Source organism: Nicotiana tabacum, chromosome 12 (genome assembly GCF_000715075.1).
Source record: "Nicotiana tabacum cultivar K326 chromosome 12, ASM71507v2, whole genome shotgun sequence".
Lineage (NCBI taxonomy): Eukaryota > Viridiplantae > Streptophyta > Magnoliopsida > Solanales > Solanaceae > Nicotiana > Nicotiana tabacum.
In genome coordinates, this window is record NC_134091.1 from 51,816,583 (window position 1) to 51,837,987 (window position 21,405).

Here is a 21,405-nt window from a genome sequence, read left to right on the forward strand (position 1 = left end):
ATTAAGTGATGAACTGAGGTGAATATATATACTACTGATTAACCATACTTAAGTGAGAGAACTATGAGAAAATCCCACATTATATATTCATTGTTCTGGTGTATCACCGAATGCAAATAATTAGATGCATCCCCTACAAAGTACAGTACCAGTTCCATCTTTTTTTTTTATGATTACTACCAACCTTATTTATAATACCGCGTTGAAATTACCAAAGATTTTATAGCACCAACATTCGCGATTCAACAAAAAGCACTTGGTTTGGACACAAAAAAGGGCAAACTACCGAGTTTTTTTAAGTTTTTGTGGATTAGAGACGGAGTAACAAGTAAATACAAATACTTAAAGGCTGAGATAACATAGGAAGGAAAAGCTCAAAAGTCAAAAATGGCCCCTTAATTCAAGTACCGACACCAACTCTCTCCCCACCACCCCAACTCCCCCAGGCAAATCATCATCTTCAGCATCCAGCCACTCTAAAAGCCAGCAACCACAATAATCAAAACTGTTATTGATATAAAAACATAGTAGGAGTCGGGAAGAAGAGAAATGAAGTGATTGCATTAGACACATTACCCATGGAACAAGCGGTAAGTCAATTCTACCAGCTCCTGAAAGTTCTATAATAAAAATTCCTCCCACAATCCAGACTATATACACTCATGTTCCGGAGTGGTGACAGAGGTACAGCACAAGATGGGCAAGCTCTCATCAGAATCGGTAGTTTACAAATGCCTTGAAAGGGTACAAGTGTTCGCCAAGTCACTCCTGGAATGTCCTATTCAAGGCTATTAGTGCAAATATGTAGCTGTGATAAACCAGACAAAATCAAGTTAGAAGAATCTATGCGACCTCAGGTGATGTAACATTTCAACCTTGAAATTACTGTGCTACATATTTTGCTTCTCTCGCAAATCAGTACAACGGAAGCAAGCCCTGAAATGATCTCTTCAGGAACCATATCTGCTCCCAGCTTGCAAGGCAAACTCACGTTAACTTTGTAGCACAAAGCAGTGGCATGAGGACCAAATAAGCAATTACATCCACAAGAAGGATTTTGTCACCTTGTTCATACCTTCTTAGCTACAGCAAAGTCGAAACCTTTAGGGAGATGTTTTCCAGTCAAACTGAAGGTTATTGAAACCATTGACTGCTCCTAGACCACTAAGTAATTGGTTTCCCAAATCTTGTTGCTGTTGACTCATACTTTGCTCTCGTGACATTGGCATGCCTACTCTTCCATTCATAGCCACGGAATTATTACCTAATGCAGCCCGAATTCCATTGGCCATTGCAGCCTGGCTCAGTCCGTTGCCCATGTTGCCATATCCTGGACCCATACCTATATTAGCATTTGCTGTCCCATTCCCAACAAGGCAGCTGCTTCCATTAAGAATGGAATTATTAGCAGTTGCTATCATACCATTTACACTTTTCATATCATTCATGGTACCACCACCTACAAGGCCACCTCCACCAAGTTGGGAAGACATCATCATTTCATGTATGATCTTTTGTACAGAACTTTGAGAGTCATTAGCATCAATATCACCTGAAAGAGTGGGTTGATGCACTGAAATATTCGGGGAATTGGCAGAATTCACGTGTGGTCCTGATGATAAGCCACCATGAGAAGTTTGTGGTGGATTGCTTGATGAACACGGTGTTGGGGATTGGAACGTAGACGGATTTGGTTGAGATTGTGGCATCGTATTTGAAGAACTTGGTGAAGGCATTTGAACAGCATTTCCCGCATAGGGGCTATTCAAGCCATTTCCTGCATAAGGGCTGTTCACACCATTCATTGGGGTCTGTTGCCTAGAGTTCATGGAATTTTGATGCAATAGCCGAACAACAGAACTACTAGAGGAAGTAACAGATGCTGGGTTCAAAGAGTTGTTTACACTTGGAATCCCATTACTGGAAGCAAGTTGCATTGCACCAGCCTGGACAGAGCTGTCGTGGTTTGAGTTCTGACTGGCCGTCTGTTGTTGCTGTTGCTGTTGCTGTTGCTGTTGAGACTGTGGCTGCTGCTGCTGAGACTGTAGCTGCTGCTGCTGAGACTGAGACTGATCCTCAGATGGTTGAGCTGGATCATGTACCCCAACCGATGAACCATTCCTACGAGGAAACTTAGCCAAGCTCTCTGGAAAGGCCAAATTTCAAGCACAATTGTAAGGTTTAAAGAACTGTATCAATCCCAACATTCATGCGGTACTCTCAGGGTTAACTTCTTACACTACACAACCCATTATTTTATATATATTCGAGAAGTTCATTTTTTTTTCTTTGAATCAGTATTTTACCTCTGACAACTTAAAGGCACATAGAATGAAATCTGCATTCAAACACAGCCAGTTTGGGTTTTTTCACCTGTACATTATTAGTTACCAGTTGCCACCTCAAAAAGCAATTCATCGTCTTTTGTGAAAATTTAACTTTAGATGATAACATTTATGCCTTGTGATGAAAACCGATCGTATCCTAATCTCTAAACCATCAAACCACAGAAAGATTAGCCCATGCAACCTCACTTTGATCTTTGAGATTAATAGGTAGGTATAGAAAACCTTGAGCTAGCATCAGGAACAAGTAGAAAGGTACACAAGCAGACTTACCCATAGGCCCTGTCCTTGTCTCTCTGCTGTAGTCAATCAAATCCTTCATGCTATTAACAACTTCTGATATCTGCAATTGCACCAGCAGTACATAGCAGAATAAGAAATTATATCCCATGAGACTGTTAATTGAAAGGAAGATTAAAACAAAATCAGAAGAATTATCATTTGAATGCACCACGTATGCAATTTTCAGTCAGTTTATCTTTATAGTGAAAATGTCACTGGAAAAAAGTCTAGGCCTACGTGATAAACACTTGGAAAGTAAAAAGGGGGAAAATTGCTGAACTGGAAGTTATCTTGTACCACTAGACCCTTTATGACACAATGAAATAAAATTGTGGAAATAGGGTAACCTCTGAAAAGTGAGAAAGAAAACGTTTCTCAACAGGAACAGAGTTACATCAGAAATCTCTATCCCAAGAATAGGCCAAAATACATTCCGTCTACTTCACACATTAACTCATGAGTCAGATTTACCAGTAGGAATTTCCAATATTACAACAACAACCTAGTATAATCCCACTAGTGGGGTCTGGGGAGGGTAGTTTGTGCAGACCTTAGCCCTACCCTGGGGTGGGTAGAGAGGCTGTTTCCGATAGACCCTCGGCTCCCTCCCTCCAATAACTCCCTACCCTGCTCTTGGGTGACTCGAACTCACAACCTCTTGGTTGTCTGAGCTGCTACATGCTAGAAATCTGAATTTCGACCTTCATTTTCAGCTTTGCTTTGAATTCCACGGGAAGATGACAGATTAAAAGGAGAGGGGGGCCGGAGAGGATAAGAAAGTTGGATAGAACTGGTTGAGTCAGATATCACGCACAGAACAGGCAAACCATGACCTGGTCGGGAAGTTAAAAGCACTAACAGAAGCAAATATTTCAAGAATTTGTAGTGATATCCACATTGATACAAGCGGAATGTCTCCAAATTCCAGAAAAGGGCCAAAATAAAAACCTTCCAGCATCAGAACAAGGTGCATACCTGAAGGCATCGCACATATCTCTTTGTATAACCTAGATCATTTACCAATGGAACTTCCAAAGCTTTTGCCAACTGACGAGCTGAGGCAACAAACCTGAGTCAAAATCATAAGTCAAATCTCAAAAGTGATATTACTTAAAATTAAAAGCTATATAAAAAAATACATGATCATCAGCAAATACGCAAAGCATAAAACAATTTTCTAGAATACAAGAATATGTACACATAATTTTACACCTTATATATAGATTGTTTTTTTATTACGATTGAAGGTGCTAAAGGGGCAGTCGACCCAAAATCATATGGAGAGGAGTTGTTGCCAGAAGATTATCATTTCTCGAATCAATGCTGACTTAACTAGGACAGAACATACTGAAAGCAAATTATCCAAATAGGTGACACCGACAAGTTAGGATTATAGTTTAGGTATTATTATTACACTCACATTAATTCTGATGTTTGCCAGTAATCTTTTAGTCTAGTTAGAGAGGTATTCCAATACAAGAAAAATTGTGAGTAAATAACCTCAAGATTTAGAGAAATCCTAATTTGCATTAAAAGAAAATTATTTATAAGCAGATTATTAATAGAGTTGAATGGTTACAGAGGATTTGGATTCGTAAGACTAAGCCAACCTTCTTTTTGGGATTAGGTCATAGTTGTTGATAGATTGACATAAAAGGGTATGCATGTATATACCTTCCCCTCATTCTTCCCCTTCTCGCACTAGTACACAGTCACTGAACAAGATGTGTTTCCCCCCCTCATTCTTCCCCTTCTCGCACTAGTACACAGTCACTGAACAAGATGTGTTACATATAGCTCCCAAATATATGTAGCTCCATTGTACAGTCACTGAACAACAACAAGAAGAAGATGTGTTTCATCCTCCACACACACACAAAAAAAAAAAAAGATACAAACAACACGAGTCGTTTTATATTTAATCCTCATTATTTATTGGAAGATCCAACACATCACAGACCCTGAACTGCTCCATTGTACACTGTCTCAGGAAATGGAAAGTTGAGCTTTCAGAACCCAACAAGACGCTCATGTTAGTTAATAAAGACATTTTAACAATCAAACACAACTGTAATTCAGGTCTTCATCCAAATATAACAAACCGCAGGTATCAACTAGACATCCATATTTATAGTTTCAGGAGAAATTGAGCTTCCAAGAGTTGGCAGCACGACCACTAACAGCAATCCATAACATTAAAATTTGAGCTAAATCTACTAACAGACGTACACACAACTAACACAAATAAAAAATTATTTCACAGCAAACTCACTATGAGTTAAAACCATAGGATGACTGACTGGTCAAAGATCACAACCTTAGCATCCACAGTCCCAACTTAAGTCTGCTAATAATGATTTGTAAAATAGAAGTACCAGCACAGATCATCAAAGAAGCCAATACCCAAAAAATAAATAGATTAAAAGCTATCTAACATGTGAGACATGGCTCATCATTATCACCCACGTAAAAACTGGAATCCATAATGAATCACCAAGAAAATAACTTTACAACATACAGTGAAATATATGTGCTAAATGAAAATAGTTATGCTTCATTACACAAAGACACAGCACAATATTGTCAGCCTGAGAATTCCGTACAAAAACTGTACCATAAATTTCAGGGACTCACATATTGCAGTTATTCTGCAACTCAGAAACAGATGCAGTAGATGATCCATTTTGGGTTGCTGCCTGGTACTTTTGAGCTGCAGCGCCGAGTTGACTCACCTACGCGTGAAAATCATAAAAGCAAATCAAAAGGATGCAAAAATCACTATATCCAAAAAAAAATTAAAGATGGAGCTTTATCCAGACAAGACAAACAATTAGCCAAAAAGATGTGAGAAACCAATATAGAAGTTAAAGCTCACAGAAGGACAGGAAACACAAATATGAGGAAACTTTACAAAGATATATCAGCATGAAGAAGCACAAATTTCCTCCGGACACAGAACTTAAAGCACCAAAATTCAGGCTCCAGTGGCCTTGGTTATCATTGCCAACAGCTGAAACAGCAATTTAATTTTTTCCGCCACCCATCTACACTGTTGCGATACTATAGCATCAGCAAACCCTTAACCAGGGGCAAGGGCTAACACTACTACCCAATGCACTGCTATCCTTCCCATCAAATATATCTAGAAGGGACGTTAACAAATAAAGACCTCATTTGAGTAGCAAATAGCTGCTTAGCTAGACAACATGCATCTGCTCTAATATAAATTATAAAGGAAAGAAAGAAAGAGTTTTTGCTAAACCAGATTAGCAAACAGAAGCACACAAGTCAGGTTAGAGCTAAACCATGACTACACAGAGATCAAGGTAAATTAGTACTTCAAAGCAACATTGATCAACCTGAGGTATCAACAATCTTCTAGGGATTAGCTCCTCATGACGTCGAGCACAAAATTCCCAAGAGATGATCTGCCAAGTTGACGAAAAGGAAATCAGATAAAAGAAAATAATAGACATTAATCAGCATCGTGCTATGTCTTAATAACTGATTAACAACTATGGTTATTGAAACCAAAATGGCTCTTCAATTAACCTTTAGATCAGGCTGTGAAAACACTATTCGAAGCTGACCATCACGTACAACGCGAAGTTGCTCAAAAACACTCTCCTGAATTGCTTTTGCATAGTCTAGGACAATTTGTCCAGATGAATTCTGATATTCACGAGGCATATCAATATAGAGTAGCTCTTCCAAGGTCCCACTTTCATATTTTATCTTGAAAAGCCTGGGCAAGACTTCAGCGGTCGCTTCTGAATGAATAAGTTGAGAAACATCAGACCCCAATAAGGATTACACGGTGAAAGGATAACCAAATGGGTGCAGAAATTACAAGTCAACAATAATGGATTTGTAAAGTTACAAAGAAGAATGAATCTTCGACAACAGAAAAGATATCAAACCAAAAGAAACATACCAAAACCACGGCCTGGCTTGCGGTTGCATATTTCACAGTGCCATACATCCTGCAAATTATATGATAGTGATTACTTCTAATTTTCTACACAAGGAAAAAGTTGGTCTGCATAAAACTGCATAACATTTTAGGAACAAGTCCAAATTAGTTACCAGAGCTGAAAAAAGAATCTATTTTTTCATAACGGCAAACCGTATAAGAGGTATTTGACTTACTATAACAACATATTTTCACTAAATAAGAAGATTTCTCAAATTTGATTAAGAAAAACCAATAACACAACCAACCTGAGGAAAAACTCCAGTGGTCTGCCGGCCACTTCCATACATAGAGACGCACCACTTTTTCTTGGCATTTGGAGCAAAATACTCGGCGACAAATTTTCTCCAGAACTCTATGTTATTGTCCTATAAAAAAGGTAGTGCAAATGTAACATCATAGGGCTTAGTCAAAAAAAATAATAAACTAAGATCAGAGAAGCTGTGTGGTAGGGTGCAGAGTGTTATGGGCCACACAGAAATTATAGTTGGCACAGTTTTCTCACTTCAGGTCTGTGTTGCTGCTGATACAAATAATGAGTCAGCCGACGGGCACACATCCCAGGCTCATAAGCTGGTTTTACAGGAGACCTTATAGCATGATTCTGTGGTTGAAATTGCGGTTGAAGTGGGTTTCTCTGCTGAGGAATAGCCTTCAAGAGTTGCTGTTGCTGTTGTTGCTGTTGTTGCTGCTGGAGCTGCATAAGCCTCTGCTGGTGGAAAAGCTGAGCTGCTGCTGCAGCTTGAGGGGACTGTTTGGACATGTGAAGTAATTGCTGTTGTTGCTGCTGCTGCTGTTGCTGATGTAGAAACAAAGAGGGTGAGGAATGTTGTGACTCCATCTTCACAGTGGCAAGGCCTCTCATACTTTGTATCTGTTGGGGCTCCTGCTTTACAGTCGTCAGGTTTCGTAGTGCTTGCAACTGCTGTGGTGTTTGATCATTGGTCACTTGGGGCTCCTGTTTGACAGGTCCTACACCTCCTAATCCACCTCGTATGGATTGAAATTGCTGCTGCTGTTGTTGTGTTTGGGAATTGCTAGGGGCAGAAAATTGCTGAAATTGTTGATTATGTTGGTAGTTCTGGGAATCAAGCTGTTGGGACGGTGACTGCTCAGTTAACATCTGGTTACCAGAATGGCTGGGAAACCGCTGTCCCTGAACTTGACCTGAATTTGGATTTGCTGCCATGCCCGATGAGCTAAACGATGTTGAAGGAGCATTAAATCCCATACCATTGCCAGCACTGGCCATTGGATCAGACTCGGCCCCATTATCAGCTCGCCCTGAATTATGACCACCATTTCCTAAGGACTGATGGAGCAGAGACGAAGCATTTGGAGCATTTCCTAGCATATTCATGTTACCAAACTGAGTCCGAGGTGACACAATAGAAGGGAAACCACCTGGGGTAGGCATTCCACCCCCTTGACCACCCAATAAACTAGAATTTGATCGCAATAACGAAGACGGGACAGGCTGGGCACCTCCAAGTGGATTAGGAGGTCCTGGTGGCACCATATCTTTTATGCAATAGATAACAATCTACAAACACTTAACAAATTATAGAAAACTAAAACGGAATGAAGCCTAACACCCCAGATCTGGAGACTTCATACTTTACTCTGAAAAAGAGAATTACACAGAACAACAAGCAGAACCTACTACATCAATTGACATTCCAAAGTCCCTATTTTGAGCCAAACCAAAGGGAGAACCTTCATGCTGAGAAAACCTGTTGTGCATCATCAATAGAATACCAAGTACAAGCTACAAGCTTTAACTCTTAAACTTCCAAAGCTTCTCTTTTTCTGCTCAAATAAATATCTCTATCCACTTATCCCTGCAAGAAAAAAAACAAAAAAATAAAAAATTGTTTTATTGTGTCAAATTTCTCCCTTGCTTCCATAAAAACATAGCTAAACCCAAATCTCAACACAGTAAGAAAAATCAAAAAAAAAAAAAATTCATACTCAATCACTAATCAAATAAAGCAGCTATAAGTGGAGAATACACGAAAACTTAAACAAGAAAGAAAATCAGAAAACTGAGAAATAAAAAGACGAAAAAAAAAATCCTCTAAAAAACGAAGCTCGGTACAGTAAATAATTCGAGAGTAGAAAAATAAAAACAAGTGATTAATAAATTACATGTTCACTTGATCGAGCCCTAAATCGCGCAATAAAGTGCAAAGAACAAGATCCACAGCTCAAATTAGCTTGGGGACTTTGCTTTGTCAAAGTGAAGAAGTTTCAGTAGAGAGAAAGAGAGAAGAGTTTTCTCTGAGTTTCTGCGCTGTCCTCTTTAGAGCGAGAAAGTTAGAGAGAGAGTTCTTGCGGACGTCAAAACTGCATTCAATCAGATTGAATATTTCTCTTTCCTTCACTCTTTCTTTCTTTACCTTTTTTTCTTTTTATTTTTAAATTTTAAATATTTTTCTTCTCTCAATCAAACGAAGTCAAATCCTCTTCTGCCTTTTTCCTGTGGGTGTGTGGGGTGGAGAAATGTTCTGGTGTACATGCATGTGCATAGTGCAAAAGCTCATAAATATGGACGTTCGGTTCATGAGATGGATGAAAAGGCATAAGTACCCTTAACTTTGAATCGATTTCTCAGTTACAACTTACACATCATATTTAAAAACATTTACTTATATTGTTAGTCTACAAAATTTAGATCACAACTTTCAAGAGTTTAAATTTATTAAATTATATATTAAGTTTTAACATGAATTTTGTCAATCAAATTAATTTATTATTATTTATTTAACATATTCATCAATTTTTTTCTTAAATTATTTAAGTAAATGGTATACATATAAGAGCTCTATGTTGAAAATGGGTATTCCAGCAAAAAAAGGGGAGAAAAAAAGAGATTGGGTGATAGAGAAGGAAGAAGGAAATGATGGACTTTCTAAAACTTGAGATGATTTTCGTTCTATGTGTATCGCCTTACGATTTTCGGAAAGGTCAAGCGTTGAAAATTGAATATAGAAATATTCATATTATTTAAGAATAGCAGTCCAAATTTATAATACGTAGTTTAAGGTTTGTTAACAAAACTACACTAATACGATAAATTTTACTATATAGCGATGTCATATTTAAGTAACATCATTTTGCCCAGTCTCATCTTTTTTTTTATGATTACCATCATTTAGCATACCGCGTTGTGATTACCAAAGATTTGATAGCACCCAACCAATGTCCCCAACATACGCGATTCAACAAATAGCACTTTGCTTAGCCACCAAAAGAAGAAGAAAAAAAGAGAAAAGAGAGGAATTAAGGAATTCTATTTCTTTCTTTTTTTGGATTAGAGAACAGGCGAATACAAATACTTTGACCGAGAAATCATGAGGAAAGAGTCAAAAAGTCAAAAATTGCCCCCTTAACAGAAATTAAAGCACTGATACCAATATCCCCTCCTCAGAGAGGTAAATCCTCATCTTTAGCATCCAGCCACTCCAAAAGCCAGCAACCACAACAATCAAAACTGCTTAATTGATATACAAAAACATAGTAGGTGTCGGGAGAGAGGAGAAATGAAGTGATTGCATTAGACACATTACCATGGAACAAGTGGCAAGTCAATTTCTACCAGCTTCTGAAAGTTCTAATATAAAATACCTTCCACACAATTCAGACTATATACACTCATGTTCCGGAGTGGTGGCACAGGTACAGCACAAGATGGGCAAGAGCTCAGCGATTCAGTAGTTTACAAATGCCTCGAAAAGGTACAAGTGTTTGCCAAGTCACTCCTGGAATGTCCTATTCAAGGCTGTTAGTGCAAATATATAACTGTAATAAACCAGACAAAATCAAGTTAGAAGAATCTTATGCTACCTCAGGTGATGTAACATTTCAATCATGAAATTACTGTGCTACATGTTTTCCTTCTCGGGCAAATCACTACAACAGAGGCAAGCCCTGAAATGATTGCTCTTCAGGATTCATACCTACTCTCAGTGTGCAAGGCAAAATCATGTCATCTTTGCAGCACAAAGCAGCACATGAGGACCAAATATGCAATTACAACCACAAGAGGGCACCCCTATCTCCTAAAGGATCTTGTCACTTTGTTCATCCTTCTAGGCTAAAGCCAAGTCAAAACCTTTAGGGGGATGTTTTCCAGTCAAACTGAAGGTTACTGAAACTATTGACTGCTCCTAAACCACTAAGTAGTTGGTTTCCCAAATCTTGTTGCTGTTGACTCACACTTTGCTCTCGTGCCATTGGCATGCCTACTCTTCCATTCATAGCAACAGAACTATTACCTAATGCAGCCCGAATTCCATTGGCCATTGCAGCCTGGCTCAGTCCGTTGCCCATGTTGCCATATCCTGGAGAGATACCAATATTAGCATTTGCTGTCCCATTCCCAACAAGGCAGCTGCTTCCATTAAGAATGGAGTTATTAGCAGTTGTTATCAAACCATTTACACTTTTCATATCATTCCGCGTGGCACCACCACCTACAAGGCCACCTCCACCAAGTTGGGAAGACATCATCATTTCGTGTATGATCTTTTGTACAGAACTCTGAGAGTCGTTAGCATCAATATCACCTGAAAGAGTGGGTTGATGCATTGAAATATTCGGGGAATTGGCAGAATTCACGTGTGATCCAGATGTTAAGCCACCATGCGAAGTTTGTGGCGGATTGCCTGATGAACACGGTGTTGGTGATTGGAATGCAGACAGGTTTTGTTGAGACTGTGGCATTGTATTTGAAGAACTTGGTGAAGCCATTTGAACAGCATTTCCTGCATAAGGACTGTTCACACCATTTCCTGCATAAGGGCTGTTCACCCCATTCATTGTTGCCTGTTGCCTAGAGTTCATGGAATTTTGGCGCAATAGCCGAGCACCAGTACTACTAGACGAAGTAACAGGTGCAGGGTTTAAAGAGTTGTTTTCGCTCAGAATACCATTGCTGGAAGCAAGCTGCATTGTACCAGCCTGGACAGAGCTTTCGTGGTTTGAGTTCTGACTGGCCGTATGTTGTTGCTGTTGCTGCTGCTGCTGCTGCTGCTGCTGAGACTGTGGCTGCTGCTGCTGCTGAGACTGCTCCTCAGATGGTTGAGCTGCACCACGTACCCCAGCCGATGAACCATTCCTACGAGGAAACTTAGCCAAGCTCTCTGGAAAGGCCAAATTTCAAGCACAATTGTAAGGTTTACAGAACTGTATCAACCCCACATTCATGTGGTACTCCCAGGGTTAAGTTCTTAACACCACACAACCCACTACATTAAATTCAACAAGTTAAATGCATATACAATGAAATCTACATTCAGACACAGCCAGTTTGGATTTTTGCACATGTACATTAGGTAGTCACCTGTTTCGACCTCAAAAAGCAATTTATCTTGCGCGTAAAATTTAACTTCAGATGATAACATTCGTGCCTTGTGAATTGTGATGAATAACAATTGTACCCTAATCTCTAAACCATCAAACCACAGAGAAAGATTAGCCCCTGCAACCTCACTTTTGATCTTTGTGATTACTTGGTGGATATAGAAGACCTTTAAACTAGCAACAGCCAACAGGAACAAGTTGAAAGGTAAAAACGCAGAACTTACCCATAGGCCCTGTCCTTGTCTCTCTGCTGTAGTCTATCAAATCTTTCATGCTATTAACTACTTCTGATATCTGCAATTGCACCAGCAGTATACAGAAGAATATAAATTATATCCATAAGACTGAATTGAAGACGAGATTAAAGCGAAATACAATTACATCAGAAGAGTTATCATTTGAATGCATCATCGTGCAACTTTCAGCCAGATTAGCTTCATTTTAAAAATGTCACTGGAAAAAAGTCTAGGCCTACGTGATAAACACTTGGAAAGTACAAAAAAAAAAAGGGGGAAATCGCTGAACTGGAAGTTATCTTGTGCCACTAGACCCTCTATGACCCACTGAAATAAAATTATAGAAACAGAGTAAACTCTAAAAATTAAAAAGAAAACGCTTCTCAACAGGAAGAACAGAATGGCATCAGAAATATCTATCCTAAGAACAGGCCGAAATATGTTCCGTCTACTTCATAGATTAACTCATAAGTCAGTTGCCAGTAGGATTTAGGAATTCCCAATATGACAAAAGAACAGTTATCAAAATCCCTGAGCTGCTACCTGCTACAAAATCCGAATTTTGGCCTTCATTTTCAGCTGTGCTTTGAATTACATGGGAAGATGGCAGATTAAAAAGAGAGAGAGAGAGAGAGAGAGAGAGAGAGAGAGAGAGAGGGCACAGGGAGGATAAGAAAGTTGGGTAGAACTGGTTGAGTCGGAACACACAGAACAGGCAAATAAAACCTGGTTGGGAAATTAAAAACTCTAACAGAAGCAAATATTTCAACAATTTGTAGTGATTTCCCCATCGAAACAAGCGGAAAATCTCCAAACAAATCCAGAAAAGAACCAAAATAAAAACCTTACAGCATTAGAACGAGGTGTATACCTGAAGGCATCGCACATATCTCTTTGTATACCCTAAATCATTTACCAACGGAACTTCCAAAGCTTTTGCCAACTGACGAGCTGAGGCAACAAACCTGAATCAAAATCATAAGTCAAAATCTCAAAAGTGATATTACTTAAAATTAACAGCTAAATGAAGAGATAAACGATCATTAGCAAATACACAAGCATAAGAAAAATCCAGAATAAGAGAATCTATAGACATAACTTTAACCATATATATACATTGTTCCTGATTATGGTTGAAGGTGCTAAAAGGGTACAAGGCCTAAAATCATATGGAGAGGAGTTGTCCTTAAAAGCTTACAGTTTCACGAATCAGTTCGGACTTAACTATGAGAGAACATAATGAAAGCAAATGATCCAAATAGGCGACACCAACTAGTCAAAGATTAACGCTTAGTTATTATTGTTACCTTAGATCTGATGTTTACCAGAAGTCCTTTCAGTCCAGTTAGAGAGTGGTATATTAATGCAAGAAAATTGTGAGTAAACAACCTCCAGTTTTATAGAAATCCTAATTTGCGTTAAAGAAAATTATTTATGAACAAAATAATTGGATGATTAAGTTGAATCAACCTTCTTTGCGATAAAATTGTAGTTGTTGATAGATTGATTATGTATTGTTTGTTCGTTATACAAGTTATGACATAAAAAGGACATGCATGTCTATAACTTTCCCTCATCCCTCCCCTTCTCCACCATTACATATAGCTCCCTACATTAATGTAGCTCCATTGTACACTACCAATGAACAACAACTAGATGTGTTCCATACAAAAATAAAAATTAAAAAAGATACAATCACCAGAAGTCCTTTCATTTTTAATCCCCATTATTCTATTGGAAGATTCAATACATCACAGACCTTGCATGGCTCCTCCCACCCAAACCTGCCTTTCCAAGTCAACAATTACAGCCAAAGGCGGGTCCAGGATTTTCAGTTATGGGTTCTAGACCACAATCCTTTTTGCTTATTGGGTTCTGGATAGATTATTTATACATATTAAACGATTTTTTTAATTTTTAATACAAATACAGGGTTTGAGCTAAAGCTACTGGGTTCTGCCAAACCACTAATATAAGCTCCGCCCCTGGTTACAGTGAGGAAAATCAATCAGAGAGAAATTTAGTGAAGTACTTTAAAATATAGAAAACAGAGATAAACTCATATTCTGACTGGCGACCAAGAAATAATATCATTTCTCCTTGAATCTTGACATAACCAAGTAGAGACATGACAAAATGCAAATCCATAGTTCAAGACCAACATTCCGTGTAAGATCTGCATTTTGAAGCTGTAGGAACATGTCTTATATTCACAGGTACACCGGGATAGCTAATTCACCACTTTCAAGAGGATATTTTCTTTCCAAAAAAGTTCAAGACCAATATTCTCTTTCATTTATCAGGAATGGAAAATTGAGCTTTCAGAACCCAAAAAGGATATGCTCTTTTCAGTTAATAAAGACATTTTAACAATCAAACACAACTGCAATTCAGTTGTTCATCCAAATTTAACAAATCATGGATATCAACTAGACTTCCAAATTTATAGTTTCAGGAGCAATTGAGCTTCCAAGACTTGGCAGCATGACCAGCAATAGCGATCCATAACACCAAAATTTGAGCTATATCTGTTATCAGACGTACACATCGTAGTAAGATAAAGCACTAATAGGATGACTGACTGGTCAAATATCACAACAATAACATTAAAGTCTCAATTTAAGTCTGCTAACAATGATCTGTAAAATTAAAGTACCAGCAGACCATCAAAGAAGCCAATCCCTAAATGGAGACAAAGCTCATCATTATTACCTACTTAAGGAAAATAAGTTTTCAACACAGAGTGAGATATATGTGCTAAATCGAAATAGTTAGACCCCATTAAACAAAGACATGGTACAACAGTGTCAGCCCAAACATTTCGTATAAAACCTGTGCCATAAATATCTGGGACTCACATATTGCAGTTATTCTGCAACTCAGAAACAGACGCTGTAGATGATCCGTTTTGGGTGGCTGCCTGGTACTTTTGAGCTGCAGCGCCGAGTTGACTCACCTACACATGAAAATCATAAAAAACAAATCAAAGAGATGCAAATGCCACTATATCCAAAAATGAAAGACAGCTTCATCCAGATAACACAAACAATCTGCTAAAAGATGTGACAAACCCCATAAGAAGTAAAGCACACAGAAGGACAGGAAACAAGAATATGTGAAAACTTTATAAAGAGACATTCTGAAGAGAAATTTAGTTAACCCTGTCTTGCAGTCAATTAGGTGCAACGGAAATGATAGTGAACTAAATGCTTCATCAGGTCAACGTCATCTAAAAACTTAAACTTTATGAGAAGATATTCAACACAACTCCGCATATGTGGATCACTCACGGGCAAATATAATGATAACCCCGAATCAGCACATTCAAAGCCAGGACTGTTAGCACCAAATTTTGAATGTCTTTTTCAAATATAAAAGCAAAAAGTATTAGCAAAACCAGACAGATTATTTGATCTCCAATATTTTGTCATTTTTAGTACCTAATTTTCTTATACTAAATCTCTATTTCTCTATTCTTAGATGCTAACATATTTATCTATAATGTTCCTTTAAAAATCAACATATCACTCTTCCAACTATATTTACTGTGTTGTCTCAATCATTTCAGGAAAGAGCTCATCGGATCTAAGTCACATGCGTTTGTGCCAATACTAAAGCGTCGCAGAAGTCTGAAGCAAAGTGAAGGGCCGAGACTACACTTCACCTAACTGCAGCACTAAGTGCACCTCAGTGAACTCTTAACAATATTGATTCTAGTGCTTCTGTATCACTACTATATTCTCATAGTTCGCCCTTCAACACTTAATTACTTTCAAGTGTACATTGGCATGACAGAAGCAAAAATGTCCTCGAACACAGAACATAAAGCACAAAATTTCAGGCTTTACTGGTCTCGGTTGCACTAGCCAACAGCCGACACAGGTTTTTGAATTTTTCCACCACCGCTCTCCATTGTAGCAATAGTTTAACATCACCAAACCCTTAACCAAGGGCTAACAATACTGATTCTAGTGCTTCTTTATCTCTACTAAATTAATCATAATTAGGGATACAACACTCAAACCAATTCCAATCATACATTGCCATGATGAAGCACAGATATCAGACACAAAACTGAAAGCACCAAAAGCCAGGGTCTACTGGCCTCGGTTACCATTGCCAACAGCTCAAACAGCATTTGGAATTTTTTCCTCTACTGCACCTCCACTGCTGCAATACTATAACATCACCAAACCCTTAATCAGGGGCAAGGGCTAACCCTACTACCCAATGCACTGCTATCCTTCTCAAACATATCCAACAGACATAGATCTATATTTATACCGATGGACTCCAACCTATGGATGGTAATTTGCATTCAAGTCAGAGAAAGTGATTTACAGTGCAATCTACTAACTGCTCCAACCAATTCATCACCATGGATCAGGGATGAGAATAAGATGGTCAGCAACCATTGTTCTATTTTCTAGCAAGATGGCATTTAATAAAAAATGGAAAAGAGAAAGCAAGTCAAATCTCTAAGATGTATATTAGCTTATACCAAGTCACGATGAAAAGGAAAATTAGAGGGAAAAAGGCATGCTCGACGGATTATGTTTGAAATACATATAACTTTACAACAGCAAAACCTTATTTGAGAAATTATACCTCACAAGACCTCAATCTCATCAAATACATCTAAAAGGGACATTAAAGACCTCGTTTGACTAGCACGTACGTACTTATCTGGACAAAATGTTTCTGTTCTAGCATAAATGGTAAGAGAAAGCAAAAGTTTTTGCCAAAACAGAAACATACAAGTCAGGTTAGTTAGAGCCGAAGCATGATTCACATAGATCAAGGTAAATTAGCAGTTCAAAGCAACATTGAGCAACCTGAGGTATCAACAATCTTCTAGGGATTAGCTCCTCGTGACGTCGAGCACAAAATTCCCAAGAGACGATCTGCCAAGTTGACAAAAAGGAAAACAGTTAAAAGAAAATAATAGGCATTCATCTGCAATGTGCCATGTCTTAAACAACTGATTAATAAGTATAGTTATTAAAATAAAACGCTATGAGCTCTTCAATTAACCTTCAGATCAGGTTGTGAGAACACTATTCGAAGCTGACCATCACGGACAACACGAAGTTGCTCAAAAACACTCTCCTGAATTGCTTTTGCATAGTCTAGGACAATCTGTCCAGATGAATTCTGATATTCACGCGGCATATCAATATAGAGTAGCTCTTCCAAAGTCCCACTTTCATATTTTATCTTGAAAAGCCTGGGCAAGACTTCAGCAGTCGCTTCTGAACAAATAAGTTCAGAAACATCAGATGCCCATAAAGATTACATGGAGGAAAATGAACCAAATGGGTGCAGAAATTACGAGTCAACGACAATGGCTTTGTAAAATTACAAAGAAACATACCAAACCCACGGCCTGGCTTGCGGTTGCATATTTCACAGTGCCATACATCCTGCAAATTATATAATCGTGATTAATTTTCTAATACAAGGAAAAAGTTGGTCAGCAATAAATTTGCATAACATATAAGCAACAAATCCAAATTAGTTATCAAAGCTGAAAAAAGAATCAATTTTCAGAAAAGCTTTATCAATCCATAGATGTGGATGTGGTATATGACTTGCTATAACCACATTTTTTCACTATATAAGAAGATTTCTCACATTTGATTACGAAAAATCAATAACACAACCAACCTGAGGAAAAACTCCAGTGGTCTGCCGACCACTTCCATACATAGAAACGCACCACTTTTTCTTGGCATGTGGAGCAAAATACTCGGCGACAAATTTTCTCCAGAACTCTATGTTATTGTCCTATAAAAAAAGGTAGTGCAAATGTAACATCATAGGGCTGTAGTCAAATAAAGGATCAATTGAGATCAGATAAGCTGTGTGGTAGGGTGCAGAGTTTATAGTCCACCCAGAAATTATAGTTGGCACAGTTTTCTTACTTCAGGTCTGTGTTGCTGCTGATACAAATAATGAGTCAGCCGACGGGCACACATCCCAGGCTCATAAGCTGGTTTTATAGGAGACCTTATAGCATGATTCTGTGGTTGAAATTGCGGTTGAAGTGGGTTTCTTTGCTGAGGAATAGTCTTCAAGAGTTGTTGCTGCTGCTGCTGCTGGAGCTGCATAATCCTCTGCTGGTGGAAAAGCTGAGCCGCTGCTGCAGATTGAGGGGACTGCTTGGACATGTGAAGTAACTGCTGCTGTTGTTGCTGCTGCTGCTGCTGCTGCTGTTGCTGTTGCTGATGTAGAAACAAAGAGGGTGAGGAATGTTGTGGCTCCATCTTCACAGTGGCAAGGCCTCTCATACTTTGTATCTGTTGGGGCTCCTGCTTTACAGTTGCCAGGTTTCGCAGGGCTTGCAACTGCTGTGGTGTTTGATCACTGGTCACCTGGGGCTCCTGTTTGATAGATCCTAAGCCTCCTAATCCACCTCGCATGGATTGAAATTGCTGCTGCTGTTGCTGTGTTTGGGAATTGCTAGGGGCAGAGAATTGCTGAAATTGTTGATTATGTTGGTAATTCTGGGAATCAAGTTGTTGGGACGGTGATCGGTCAATTAACATCTGGTTACCAGAAGGGCTAGGAAACCGCTGTCCCTGAACTTGACCTGAAATTGGATTTGCTGTCATGGCCGATGAGCCAAACGATGTTGAAGGAGTACTAAATCCCATACCATTGCCAGCACTGGACAGTGGATCAGACTCGGCCACATTATCAACTCGTTGAGAGATTCCATTTCCGGGAAGCCCTGGATTATGACCGCCATTTCCTAAGGACTGATGGAGCAGAGATGAAACATTTGGAGCATTTCCTAGCATATTCATGTTACCAAACTGAGTCCGAGGTGACACAATAGAAGGGAAACTACCTGGGGTAGGCATTCCACCCCCTTGACCTCCCAAAAAACTAGAATTTGATCGCAATAACGAAGACGGGACAGGCTGGGCACCTCCTCCAAGTGGATTTGGAGGCCCCTGTGGAACCATACTTTTATGCAATAGATAACAATCTACAAACACTTAACCAACTATAGAACACTAAAATTGTATGAAGACTAACTCCCCAGATCTAGAGATTTTATATTAAAAAGAATTACACAGAACAACAAGCAGAATCTACTATATCAATTAAATGAATCAGTGATTTCCTTTCCAAATCGGAGCTAGACATTCCAAAGTCCATGTTTTGAGCCAAAACAAAGGGAGAACCCTCACCGCTGGGCATAACTCTTTGTGTATCAACAACAGAAAGTTGGAAATCACAGAATACCAGGTACAAGCTACAAGCTTTAACTGTTAACATCCTAAAGCTTCTCTTTTTCTGCTCAAGGAACTATCTTTATCCACTTTTCCAATCAGCCCCTGCAAGAAAAAGAAAAGGTCCAATTGTGTCAAATTTCTCCCTTTGTTCCATAAAAACATAGCTAAACTTAAATCTCAACACCGTAAGTAAAATCAAAAAAACAAGCTCCATACTTCATCACTAATCTAATAAAGCAGCCAAAAGAGTAGAATACACTAAAACACGAACAAAATAGAAAATCACAAAAATTCACCCTCAAACTAAAAAAAATGAAAATTACCTCCAAAATAACTAAGCTACAGTAAACAATTCGACAGTAAAAATTTAAAAACAAAATAAAAATTAGCGATTCATAAGTTACATGTTCACTTGATCGATCCCTAAATCACGCAATAAAGTACAAAGGACAAGATCCACAGCTCAAATTATCGACAACACCTAGGGCACCAAGCTCAAAAATATATAAATACATCCCAAAAGGGGAACAAGGAGTTACTTACCAAAGCACGCAGTCACAATCAGCTTATAAATATAATTTATGTATCTATATCGATATCTATACATATACATACAGATAAGCATGTATGTATTAGTTCATTCAACCAACTTTCACTTGTTGGGTTGGGGCTTTGGTTTTTTTTTTTTTCCACGCCTTTGGCTTTTTCAAAGTGAAAAAGTTTCAGTAGAGAGGAGAGTTTCTTCGAGTTTCTGCGCTGTCCTTTTTAGAGAGAGAAAGTTAGAGAGAGAGAGTTTGTGTTTCTGCGGACGTCAAATTTGCATTCCGTCGGATTGAATAATTATAAAATAAAATAAAAAAGAATAATTATCCTTCCTTCACTCTTTCTTTCTTTACCTTTTTCTTTTCTTTTTTATTGTTTTCTTCTCTTAATCAAACAAAGTCAAATCCTCTTCTGCTTCCATTCATGTGAGAGAACAATAACATGCATCATCACGAGGCTGGCAAATGTTAGTTCTCTACTCCATTTTATGTGGATTTGTTCTTTAACACCTCGGTTGGGTTGTAGTTATCTACTATATTGTTACTTCATATATACTGTTACGCGGCGCCTTCCTGAAGTTCCTTGGAAGGGCGACGTAAGGCTAGGCAACCGATGTCAGTACGGTTGCTGTCCGCCAACTGGGGTCCCCTCCGTACGCTAGACTAGATTGTCAGTGCCGTACGGGAAAACCAATGTCATGAGCAATTGAAAGAGAGCAGAAAAGAGAATTGAGAATGAAAGAAAGCTTGATTGCATTGAATGAAAGATATTACAGAAAACAAGACGGTGTCGGGGGGGAGAGACACCAGTACAGAGAATTGTTTGCTTGCTTGAAAGTTTTGATTGCTTGGTCCCCCTTAATAATGCTTAAAAAAAATAAACCAAAGTTACATGACTAGACCTATGAAAGCTGGAAAATCACACTTAAAGAAAATGCAGCAAAACTACTCTATATTTACAATGAAAAGGACTTAGTCTTCTACAAAGCAGCAGCAAGTCCGTTGGCAGCAACTTTGTCTTTAGCATCAGGGTCTGCGCGCGCGGCGCTGTCGGCTTTTGCCTGTGGCTGGGCGCTGGCGATGGCTATCGGTGGGGCGACAGAGGCACATGCGCGCTTGTCACTTGGAGCTGCCGAGACCACGGGGCCGACCGTGGCGACGGGCGTTGGGAGGCTGGCCAGGACGCCACGGGGCGCGTCCAAGGGATCATGGAGCATGGCTGGAAAGCCGCCCATGACATTCTCCCCCACCTGAGTTGGCGACGTCCTCGGCGCCTTCCTTGCAAGGTAATCATCAATCAGGCTCTTGTAGGCTTTGAGGTTTGTTCCCCTCTCCCAAGTATTCTCCTCTGCATCACATCCCTGCCATTTCACCAAGAACTCCTGGTGATCTTTTCTTGAGGCGTGAATCACTCGATCA

General features: G+C 39.0%; 2 protein-coding genes across 10 annotated transcripts; both read right to left on the bottom strand.

The window, feature by feature from the left end:
* Positions 1 to 490: 490 nt before the first annotated feature.
* On the bottom strand, positions 491 to 9,118 carry LOC107801448 (transcriptional corepressor SEUSS). Its single transcript, XM_016624776.2, has 10 exons — positions 8,749 to 9,118; positions 7,106 to 8,441; positions 6,849 to 6,968; positions 6,562 to 6,610; positions 6,180 to 6,397; positions 5,987 to 6,055; positions 5,262 to 5,359; positions 3,603 to 3,696; positions 2,619 to 2,688; positions 491 to 2,146 (listed from the first exon to the last, which is right to left on the bottom strand). Exons 2-10 carry the CDS (start codon positions 8,117 to 8,119, stop codon positions 1,104 to 1,106), a joined length of 2,775 nt encoding a protein of 924 aa, XP_016480262.2. The 5' UTR covers positions 8,120 to 8,441; positions 8,749 to 9,118; the 3' UTR covers positions 491 to 1,103.
* Positions 9,119 to 9,882: 764 nt separating this feature from the next.
* LOC107801450 (transcriptional corepressor SEUSS) lies at positions 9,883 to 20,273 on the bottom strand. Of its 9 annotated transcripts, XR_012697289.1 has the most exons (13): positions 19,988 to 20,258; positions 19,400 to 19,546; positions 18,859 to 18,996; positions 18,125 to 18,792; positions 17,868 to 17,987; positions 17,575 to 17,623; positions 17,235 to 17,452; positions 17,036 to 17,104; positions 15,059 to 15,156; positions 13,072 to 13,165; positions 12,189 to 12,258; positions 10,447 to 11,744; positions 9,883 to 10,361 (listed from the first exon to the last, which is right to left on the bottom strand). XR_012697289.1 is itself a non-coding variant. In XM_075226470.1 (12 exons), the coding sequence occupies exons 2-12, from the start codon at positions 19,485 to 19,487 to the stop codon at positions 10,717 to 10,719; spliced, it is 2,640 nt and encodes an 879-aa protein (XP_075082571.1). In that variant the 5' UTR covers positions 19,488 to 19,546; positions 19,988 to 20,258; the 3' UTR covers positions 9,883 to 10,716. The 9 variants fall into 9 exon arrangements, 5 of the variants coding, with proteins under 5 accessions (XP_075082571.1, XP_016480264.1, XP_016480265.1 ...); XR_012697287.1 differs by having other exon boundaries at positions 18,859 to 19,546; positions 19,988 to 20,273; XR_012697288.1 differs by having other exon boundaries at positions 18,125 to 18,996.
* Positions 20,274 to 21,405: the final 1,132 nt, after the last annotated feature.

What these genes read in the sequence shown, in the direction of transcription:
- LOC107801448 (XM_016624776.2), bottom strand. Translation starts at nt 8,119, where the DNA reads ATGGTGCCACCAGGACCTCCTAATCCACTTGGAGGTGCCCAGCCTGTC. An exon ending in CAAGCCAGGCCGTGGTTTTG is followed by an intron (nt 6,398 to 6,561) that starts GTATGTTTCTTT and finishes TTATTCATTCAG; the next exon opens with AAGCGACCGCTGAAGTCTTG. An exon ending in GAAGATTGTTGATACCTCAG is followed by an intron (nt 5,360 to 5,986) that starts GTTGATCAATGT and finishes TTTCACGCGTAG; the next exon opens with GTGAGTCAACTCGGCGCTGC.
- LOC107801450 (XM_016624777.2), bottom strand. Translation starts at nt 19,171, where the DNA reads ATGGTTCCACAGGGGCCTCCAAATCCACTTGGAGGAGGTGCCCAGCCT. An exon ending in CAAGCCAGGCCGTGGGTTTG is followed by an intron (nt 17,453 to 17,574) that starts GTATGTTTCTTT and finishes TTATTTGTTCAG; the next exon opens with AAGCGACTGCTGAAGTCTTG. An exon ending in GATATGTGCGATGCCTTCAG is followed by an intron (nt 12,259 to 13,071) that starts GTATACACCTCG and finishes GTGCAATTGCAG; the next exon opens with ATATCAGAAGTAGTTAATAG.